General features: G+C 45.7%; 1 protein-coding gene across 1 annotated transcript in view; it reads right to left on the reverse strand.

The window, feature by feature from the left end:
• The window catches only part of ACP6 (acid phosphatase 6, lysophosphatidic), an 11,802-nt gene extending 1,699 nt beyond the window's left edge, over positions 1-10,103 (reverse strand). The window contains exons 1-7 of the mRNA XM_019557103.1: positions 9,945-10,103; positions 6,385-6,513; positions 6,165-6,295; positions 5,567-5,646; positions 4,642-4,729; positions 2,966-3,098; positions 882-982 (exon numbers count right to left, since the gene is read on the reverse strand). Coding sequence (XP_019412648.1) covers positions 882-982; positions 2,966-3,098; positions 4,642-4,729; positions 5,567-5,646; positions 6,165-6,295; positions 6,385-6,513; positions 9,945-10,103 — 821 coding nt within the window. The remainder of the gene's footprint in view (positions 1-881; positions 983-2,965; positions 3,099-4,641; positions 4,730-5,566; positions 5,647-6,164; positions 6,296-6,384; positions 6,514-9,944) is intronic.
• Positions 10,104-10,426: the final 323 nt, after the last annotated feature.

Below are 10,426 nucleotides of genomic sequence, written 5' to 3' on the forward strand. Positions count from 1 at the left end.
ACGAGGGGAGGGCTGGAAGAGGGAAATATCACAAGCAAAAGAGATGCCCATCATAGAACAGCTGGTAACCTAGGAGTTAGAGTACTCCCTGTGGGATGGCCAGGTACTTGAGGCTGCATCTCCCAAATGAGTGCACTGACTAACAGGCTATTCTAAAATGGGCATGTGCATGGGATGGGATGCGGGTAGGGGGAACAGGATGCTCTCTGACAAACCTTTCTAATGATATCTTTGCAAACCTTTCTAATGAAATCAAAATGGGAGGGGAGGGAAGAATGTTTTCAATAAAGCAACATCTGATCAAAGTTCTTGCTTTGTTAAGTACTGTCTGGGAAATGCTACGTTGGGTTTTGACTTGCAGTCTTTTCTGTGCAACTGGAGGGAGGATGGAGGGAAAGCCCAAAACACTGTAATTAAAGATCCAGGAAAATGTTACTGGCTACTGACCTAACAGAAGGCAAAAGCATCACCAGTACTGGAAAGCATAGCAACTGTGAGCCCACTTTTAAAGGAAGAGTTACAGTTCACTGTCAGAGGTGCTAAAGCAGCAGCAAAGCCACTTCCACACACGATCAGGAGGAACTTTATTTGCTATGTGTAGCATTGGATTCCTTTAATGTCATGTGTTTTGCAAGCCTAGAAATTGCTCTCTATTTTTCTCCTAGTATTCATGGTCTAATCACAGGCCTGCTGTGTGTAACAAATGATGCATCACCAGAATACCTATTTGCTTACTGGGGTTTAGATTTGATGCATCTGAAATTAAGTTCTATAAAAGGCATACATGCTCATTTGCTTCAGCCTCCCTTGCTGGAACCTTCCCCCAAGCTCCTTTTACTCAGGACTGTCCCAAGACTGGAGGCAGGAGTAGAAAATACCACCTGGAAGCATATGGCATGATGTAAAGGAAAGAGTCAATAGATCGCTGCTCAATCATGTGCAGGAAGCTCTTCAGCACAGGGCAGCTGGGCAAGTCGTGCACCTGGAAAAACAGGCAAGGTAAAACAAACAGCATGCAGCTATTAGGTCTGCCCTGGTAAGGAGCCAGCTACAGATGATATGTGCACACCGTATCTAAATCTGGGCATTTATTGGTTCTGAACCAGAAACACCCTTTGTGAACCTGTACTGGTGACCAATTACTTGTCTTTGGTAGTTTAGCATTTGTAGGTTATTTGACAGAAGATCTGGTGCTTATACAAATGGAAGAGACACATTTGTGCCTAAGGATATAAACAAAAGTACTTCATTTTATTGCCATGGGATGGAGATGTTGACAGCCAGTGCAGGGGGGCCCCTATTCCTTCAATTTATGATAGGATTATCAAAAAAGGCTTTGAGCTCCTCCCCTTCTCCCAGGTACAGGAAACTGAGACAGGTGTCCTGCAGAAAGACCAGGGGCTGCCAAACTCAAGAGGAAGGCTAGGATGAAGACTGTTCATAGCTTTAACAGATTTTTAGGGTTGGAAGGGGCCTTTGTAGATCACGGAGTCTGACCCTCTACCCTGGTAGGAAAGAGCGCTGGGATCAGATGACCCCAGCTAGGTGCTTGTTTAATCTCCTCTTAAAGACCTCCAAGGTAGGGGAGAACACCACCTCCTTTGGAAGCCCATTCCAGATTTTGGCAACCCGTACTGTAAAGAAATTTTTCCTAATGTCTAATCTATATCTGTTCTCTGTCAGGTTATGGCTGTTGTTCTTAATAACCCCAAGGGGCACCCTGGTAAACAGCGTCCCCTATTCCTTGCTACCCTCCCTGATGAATTTGTAGATGGCTGCAAGACCCCCTCAGCCTCCTTTTGCTACAGCTGAAGAGATTAAGGTTTCTCAATCTCTCCTTGTAGAATCTTACCTACAGGCCCTTAACCATACAGGTAGCCCTCCTGGACCATCTCAAGGTTAGCCACATAACCTGTTCTTACACAAGTTAACCAAAGCAACCACTGGAAAGGGACTAGATCTGGGCCATGTAATCTCTGAGAGAAGCAGGGTGGAAATGGGTCTGTAGTTGTTGATCAGATAAACACTTTGCAAATATGTATTGTGATGGGGGAGGCATTTACACAAACCCCATACTTGTCACCACAAGGTTAATGGGGTCAATCAGTTCTACCTCACCATATCTGGAAGAGATATCAGACAGAAGCAGCTCAAAAGGGTAAGCGTCACCCAACTGATGGTAGACCAGATAGAAGGGGTTTGGATAAAGGCAGGAACTTCTTAGGTGCCTCTGTTATCCCTCTCGCTAAAGAAAGGAAGGGCCTTGACTACTAAGTCAGTAGCTTTAGAGCTACTGACATACGCTCACCTTGGAGCCCAGCTGGGGCTTTGACCTACAAGGTTTCTCTGAAGAAAATGACTCCTACCAAAATGCCGAGTGATTTAATTTGTGTTTGGTGCCTTCTGGATTGCTACTGACCCTCAAAAGGAAGGGGGAATTTCTATGGACCCAACCAGAGGGCCGAGTCTCCTTCATGTGGATGCTTCAGACCAGTGGCTGGATGGCTGCAAAGCTGTGTTATGCCTGTAGAGGGAGCCCTGGGAGAGGACCACTGTGGGAGTAATTGTGAATTAACAACTGAGCTTCATAAGCCAAATGCGGGAAGAACCGTTTAACTTTTGGCCAGAGGAGACCTCGTCATTTAACAAAATTTCTATTATTTAAGTAGATACCTCCAGCCTCCGCTGATGCCATGAAAAGGAAAGTGTCCTCAGCACTGTACAGAATCAGGCCCTTTGTTCAGACAACATTCCTCCAATCTGCTGCTTCCTTAAGGACTCACTTTAGCTTACTGGGATTCAGACAGATGCCTGTGAAATGCTACTGACTACAGTGGAGTTCTGCCCTAGCCCACGGAACTGTCTGCATAGCTCTGCCTGAAGGACTGGGAGCCTCAGTAAGGAAATATTGCAGGCAGTTTGTTATAACCTGTTAGGCTGCAGCTGCATGTATGCCCCATCTCACCTGTTCAGCAAAGATGTTGTCAAGTAGAAGAAAAAAATCCACCTGCTTATCAGTGTCAATACCCATCTTCTTTTTAATGGTCTTCAGATCATCAGAAATGCCTGGCTGCTGCAAGATGCTGCCCATTTTACTCCTGTCCAAAGCCAAAAAAACCCCACTAGATTTTGACATAGGTTCTTAAGACACCCTGGCAAACACAAGAGGAGAACCTGCCCACACTTCCACTGGGGATTGTCCCCCCCAGCAGTGGGAGGATGGAGACAGTGGAACCTCCCCAGTGCTGGAGGGTATCTCAGTGTTTGGAGCTCTGCTGTGAGAAGCAACAGATTCTAAGTGTTTGTTCTGATGCCAAAAGTCTGGCTGTGTCATCAGAATTTGAAATGTGGGGAAGCTCACTGAAAAGAAGAAATCTTTTGAAACACTCATGTCTCATTCAAACCAGGATACCCTAAGCAGCAATTCCACATCTGTGAATAGGCTGTTGCATGGGACCTTAGCCCACCTGTGCTTTCAAGGAATGCAACTTGCCTCACAAGGAAAGAACAGATGTTCTGAACTGATTATGCATTTTTGTGCTATCAAAGAAATGCACAGCAAAACCTTAAGTTCACCTAACATTTTCTATCATAGGTCCCTCTTTTCAATTGCTTTTAACTTTGTTAAACGTCAGCCACTTGGGCTGAACATTTCCATGCTGGCCTCTGCTGCAGGATGTTAAATACATGCAAACAGAAACTCCCCCACTCTCACCCCCTTGAGCAGTACTAGTTCAGGGTCCAAATCTCAGGTATCCAAATTTGTCAGGGGGGTAGCCTTGGAGTTAAGGAAGGAGTGTTCTCAACTCAATTATATCCCTCTACCTCAAAAAACTGCTATTTGCATGTGCAGATAGAATTTGTCAGGCATTTGGTTGTTAATGCTGTAAATGTCATAGTGATAATTTGCATATAGCATCATAGTCTGCCTCATTCAGCCACCTAACTGTTCTTTTCTACATCCTTTCTATAACTTAGATTATTGAGGGGAGCCACAGTACTCAGAATTCTGTCTCTGCATGCGACTTTTGATCACTTCTACAGGGCTGCGATGTGCACTCCAACACACATCTCAGCCCACAAGCCAGAGACAGAATAAGACAATGGAGGCAATGTCAGTTCTACCCTTTACTAAGTTGAGTGCTTGAACTTTGCCACCTTAATGTTCTTCCAACACAGATTTTTTTTTTTTTTTTTTTTTAGAGAAACAGATTTTTATTTAATCTGGTAATTTTGAGGCTGAGTATTTGTTAATTAAAGGTATAAATATGAAAGGGATGTTGTAATGATTACAAAACAAGGAAGGGCAAATATAAATGAAATCCAAGCATGTTAGGTATTGAATGGCATAATTAAGACAAACTTGCATCACTACAGGGCATAAGAAATGCAATAACTTTACAAGTAGTGCATATGTGACTGTTCTGGATTAAACTAATATTTCAAGAAATGCTCAGATGTTTCTTATGCTGTCAAGTGGCATTTTTTGAACCATGTCACGTTACTTTTGACATTGCATCTAATTCTACCCAGAGTACGCCACTGCTATAGGAAGCATTCAGTGAATGAAAACACGATACTGTATTATCAGGCTATGACACTATAGTGACATCAAAGGGGAAGGTGTGAGTGGCTATTCACCTGCTCAAGTGTTTCAGGCGTTGGCAATTCTGATAATTGGGGTATAGGATTTCTGTGTTTGCTTCATCTGTGACAATTGTGATGGGTCCTGTAGAATCGAACAAAAAGAAGCTTTTATTATCCCATGCACAGCATGAGGTATGGCTCATACTATTTTAGTTACTGTCATGGCTGTGTGACCCAGTCCTGTAATCCTTATAGAAGGCAACTGGAGGCACTTCTCTGGTGCTAGAATCACTGTCCTCATACCCAGCTATACCAGGTTCTGGTTTTTGTTAGTTCACATTGTGGCACCATCTATAGGCAAAATCCATCATGTTAGTACACTTGTCCATATACTTAGTACATGATAATCCCTACCCCAGGGAGTTTTCTTGCTCTTGGAATCTGGGGTCAGTCCCACTGCCTGGATTTCCTATGGCTGTTACTTGCTTGCTTTGGCATCTGCACCTCCCTGCATTCCTGCTGGAGCAGTGAACTGCAGAGTCACTTTTGCTGTCATTCTCTGGAGTGAAATGCTCTGAAAGCAAAAAGGAGATGCTCTCTTGGGGAATGTACTCGCTAGCGTGAGCGCTAATCCATGGTGTGATTGGAATGACAGGGTGGGGGTCTGCTTTTCACCTGCCTCTCTTCCTGTTTCTCATCATCTGTTTCTGATGCTGCTCCTCATTCACATTGAGTTTGCAGCACTGGTGGCAAAAGACAAAGCCTGCACACCTGAACAAAGCCGAGGAGATGGTGCAAAAGGGAAACACAGAAAAGGCAGCAGTCAGAAGACACCGGAGATGGGATCAATAGGCAACAGAAGGGGTGGAGGAACAACAAGCCTAGAACAAGATGAGCTGTGAGGTGTGAGGCAAGACAGTGCCCAGGGCCTACGGAGCATGAGAATGGGAAGCAAATCAGATACAATCCTCCCTCTCACCTTCTCTCTGCTGCTGGAACAGCCCAGCCAGTAGACAGCGCGTGGACTCCAAATTCCGAAACATATTGGTGGAACGGACACTAAAAGAGAAGACAACTGGTGAAATGGCATGTATCTCCATCCTGTAAGGAGGGTGGCAACCTTCTACTTAAAACTTCCTAGACCTCTAAGTACTGCAAGGTCTAAGGGAAGAAAAACAAGGGACAATCAGCCTGGTGTTGCTTATATACTCTTTCCCCTTGGGAGATACAAGGTACTGGGGTACCTGGACCTGTAGTTGGACACAACATGGCACTTGTGTTATGTTCTCAGGCTGCATCCATGGAATGGAATCCGCAGAACCCCACCGTGAAATAGTTGCTTCTGGTGCCCGCTGTTATCAATGGCATTGCTGGGGACTTTAATGGCTGAAATCACTAGAGACTCTTCATACCAAATTGTACAAGTCAGATAGTACAGGTGGGAAGGGTCAGCCATAGCTCCCTGTAGAGAATCTGCTATATGCAGGCAGGAGAGGCACATGCAGGACTGAAGCCTTCCTTCAGTAAGGAAGAGCAGGGGTAGCTGAGGACTTGGAACAAAAATTTCAGAGACTCACAACACCTCAGAAGGCTTGTATGCTGAGGAGAGGAAGTTGAGTTCCTCTATGTAGCTTCTCCTTAGCCTCTCCCCCAGTGCAAACATCTGCTGCATCCCAACCCTCGTCAGCTGCCCTGCAATCACACCACCCTAGGGAGAGAAATGGTGAGGTTGTATTCAAGATGTGGAAATAAGCAAGTTTCAAGGGAATGTCTAGATAACAGGAAAGAATCCCTCACCTTCAGCACAGTTTTTTTATATTGATCTTCATAAGGGGCATGGGGTCTTGGGCCACCATTGAGGTCAGTTACTGTGTAATCAAACTGAGTTTGAGCAGGGACTTCCAACAGGGTAGGATGCCATTCCACCTGTAACAAAAAGCAAGAGAAATGGAAAGTGAATTGCATCAGACCAAGAGAAGCGCAAGGAAATGCAGCATGCAGTCTGCTTATGACGGGAATAAACAGGAGACAACAGGACTCCACAATCTCCCACCACAGAACATAGCCTCTGGAAACATACAGCACTAGGACTTCTTATTGCAGAACAAAGGCCTGTACTGAGACACTTTACTGGCCATGCCCCATCTCACAGCAGAAGCAGAATTAGAAGATAATTGCTACTATGACTCATACCAAATTAAACTTCTTTAGCTAAAGGATAGAGCTACTGCCCTAGAACTGAGAACCTCAAGCTGGAGTCCATAGAGGACATGGTGAATTGCAGTGATGCTCAAGTCAGGGGGATGGCTCAGTTAGAGCAGCCTGCTTTGGAACAGATCTCTGTTTGTCTTAGAACAGCACTTGCTCAAGTGTCAAATACACCCCTATTTTGTGTCTGTATTGGTGGGGAACTTGAGAGAGGTGGTCTTGACTGCTGCTGCCATGCATTTTCCAACTACTCCAGAGGGCGTGTGCACACTTTGCAGCCTGAAGGATCCTCACAGACCTATTTCTCATGAGTACAACAGCATTTCCTGTTTTATTCAGTACAACATTGAAAGGGAGGGGGAGCAGGGCAGGGGGCTGCATCCATCCAGCTGTTATTGCTAACTCCCATTCTTAGCCTTACTGTCCTATTGAAAAGTTCTCTAGTGACACAGCCAATAAAAAACTAATTTCCAGATGGATCTAGAAAAAAAAGGCTTGAAAAACCTAAGTCCCAACCCTTTACTTGGTGCTTTATTTACTTCAAGTCCTATATCTGTCCAACCACTATTAAAAAAAAAACCCAAACAAAACCAAAGCCAATAGCTGTGTATTGACAGTGCAATAATAGATTTAATAGATTTTTAGGGTCGGAAGGGACCTTTGTAGATCATTGAGTCCGACCCCCTGCCCAGGGCAGTAAAGAGCGCTTGTGTGCATCCTAATTGCAATTTTGTAAGAAATAAGAAAATCTGACTCTACCAGTATTTGGCAAACACTGTGACTAAAAGCATTTTTCTGAACTTAAAAAAGATCTTTTACATAATGACATGCAATTATACAACCCTTAGAATAATGCAGCACTGTAGCTGAATTTCTGCACATGCAACAACATATCTGAGTGAAGGGTGACAAAGACAAATTTGTTTGTGCTAAACACTAAATACTGTTTTGTAACAGTTTCCAAACATGTAAAAGTGATTGTATGCTACTAGAAAGCAGTTACTATTTTAGTAAGTTACACAACAGCAAACGATCCAGCTCTGCTTTTGGCTATATGCACCCATGCAACACAGTGTGTCTAAGAACATGTTTGGACACTCGATACTAGCTCCATTTTAAATTATGAACTTAGAGCCTTGCTCAGTTGCAATTTCCTGACTCCCACATTTCTGAATAAATGGTATGAACCTTTCTTTTTAGCAAGGACTGAAAAGCTGGCTCCCACAGTAAAGCTTCACTTTACCAAGACTTTGTAATTTTAGACAAGCTTTTGAGCAGAAAGTGCCTGATGAAGGCCACTTTATACCCAAAGGCTTGTCTAACAGCTCTCCCACTTACACAGCTGGTTCAAGAAGACAGCATGAAAAAAACCTTGCTTCTCACATATTTCCTGGGTCATCATGGCTATACTACCATTCCAATCCTACTTCTTCATTTTAGGCACTACAGGGATGTTTACTGGCATACTATTACATGTAAGTTAAATTCTAGCTCAGTAAATGAACAGAGGACATTGTCATGAAGTAGATGTAGTCTCTTCACTAATAAAAATAAATAAATGTTTTTTTAAAGGGACTTCCTGCTGTCAGACCAAATGAGCATGGTTTTACTGTACTTTTAACTTCATATGTTTGAAGCCTTTGCCTTACCATATTCTGTAGACTTGAGTTTGGGGACATTTGAGATCATGTTCAGAACCATATCTGGATTCACATTCAACCAGTCATGCACTAGTGCACTAGCATGCAGACAGTTCTCAAACATCAATGATATCATCAGATCTAAACCAGACAAGGATTTCTTTCTTTTCCCAATAGCTCTATGCATTATCTAAGCTATGGGGACAGTAAAAAAACCACAAGACTTGGCAGCAAAACAGGCAGGTTCTGACAGGATCTCAACATCATATCAAAGGGCTGGCATTTGGAACCTTGCAAATACAGGTTCCCAAAGTCAGGCACTGGCCACATTCACAAGCTATAGTATTGTTTGGGGGTTTTTTACATCCAAAGTCCATGCTTATCCTTCTTGGCATCATTGGCAAGTGACCAAAGTGCACAGAAACCTCTTCCTGGAAAGAAATAAAAACAAAACATGGCAGTGCCCTTCAAGGAACATGGCAGTCTGGGTGGGCACAAAGGTTTTGGGATGAAATGTCCTGGAGGTCACACAAAACAGAAAAATGAATTCTATTCAAGTTGAAGCCAGGAGGCCAGACAGTTGAATCAGCAATGTGTGAACCACCCTGCTAGTCTCAGGCAATGGGTCCCTGCTTCTTCCCCTTGCCAGGCAGCAGGGGATGGGAGCATCTGGGTGAACACTTTCTCTGTAGCATCCCCGGTCTGTAGGGCTGCTGCCACACATTCAAATTAAAAACTGGATAGGAACTAGCTCTCCAGTTTTTACACATTTTCAAGCATTCACTTTGTAGCTGCTTGGCTCTTTTTAAAGCTCAACAGTTGCTATTATGGTACGATCATTACATGCATGGCTGGTCAAAATATCTTGTGCAATTCACCCGTTAATTGTGCACCAATTATTTTGTCTCAACTTATTGCGCGATTCACCAGTTGATTGTGCAAGTCACTCTGCATGTGTGGCCAGTCTAAACTTACTGTGCGATTCACCAGTGAATTGCAGAATGTATGCAATGTGTAGCAGGGGGCCCAGAGAAAAGTTGGCTGCAGCCTGCGGGCTTTTTTTTAGGAAGTTTTTTAGTCCCAGTTCCCAGTTCCTTATTTCTGGTCCTTTATTTCAAGGGTAATCTTTCCTCACAACCTTTAGTCATGTAATTAATTCGCTTTGAGAAAGGAGCCAGGACTACGGAACCAGGGTGGCGTAACAAGGGGTTGGACTAGATGACCTCCCGAGGTCCCTTCCAACCCTAACTTTCTGTGCGTCTATGCAACCCCTTGCGGGGAGGGGGTCAAAGACGATGGGGTAGGACTGTTCTCAGTGGCAACAGGCGACAGAAGCAGCTGCAACAGTCTCCAGCTGCGGCAAGGGAGACTGAACTGGACTAGACGCTCTCGCGCATCCCCGCCTGGGCGCTGGGCTGGGAAGCGGCCCGCAGGCCAGGCGCGGGCTGCAGGCGCTGTCCCGGCGTTCCAGCGCCCGTGTCGGGGGAGGGGCGGGCGCGGGGCTCTCACCTGCCGCCCGCAGGGGATGGGCTTCAGTGGCGTGCGAGCGCCGTGCCGGAACACTACCTGCACCCGCACCAGCCGCAGGTCCGGCTCCGGGCCGCCCGGCGCGTGCCCCGAGGAGGCCAGGCCGCCCAACGCCGCCGCCGCGCGAGCCCAAGCCGGCATTCCGGGGGGAGGTGGGCAGGCAGAACGGCTGCACCGCCCCTCCGCGCTGGCTGGCGGGAAATGGAATCCTTCCCCCCTCCAGTGGCTCCGGGACTACAACTCCCAGAAGGCGCCGCGGCGGCGGGGGAAGCGGGGAGGAGAACAACGTTCCGGGTGCATTCCGTGGGGTGAAGTGCTAGAAAATGAGTTGGGTTAGCGCATGCACTTTGGATATGTGCTCTATGACGAATGAGGGTGGGCGGGGCTACGGTGCATGGTTCCAAGCGCGGCTTCCCTCCTCCTCCACTCAGACTGCGGCAGGGGTGTGTCTGCGAGGTTGGAGG

Source organism: Crocodylus porosus, unplaced genomic scaffold (genome assembly GCF_001723895.1).
Source record: "Crocodylus porosus isolate Cpor-Errol unplaced genomic scaffold, CroPor_comp1, whole genome shotgun sequence".
Classification (NCBI taxonomy): Eukaryota; Metazoa; Chordata; order Crocodylia; family Crocodylidae; genus Crocodylus; species Crocodylus porosus.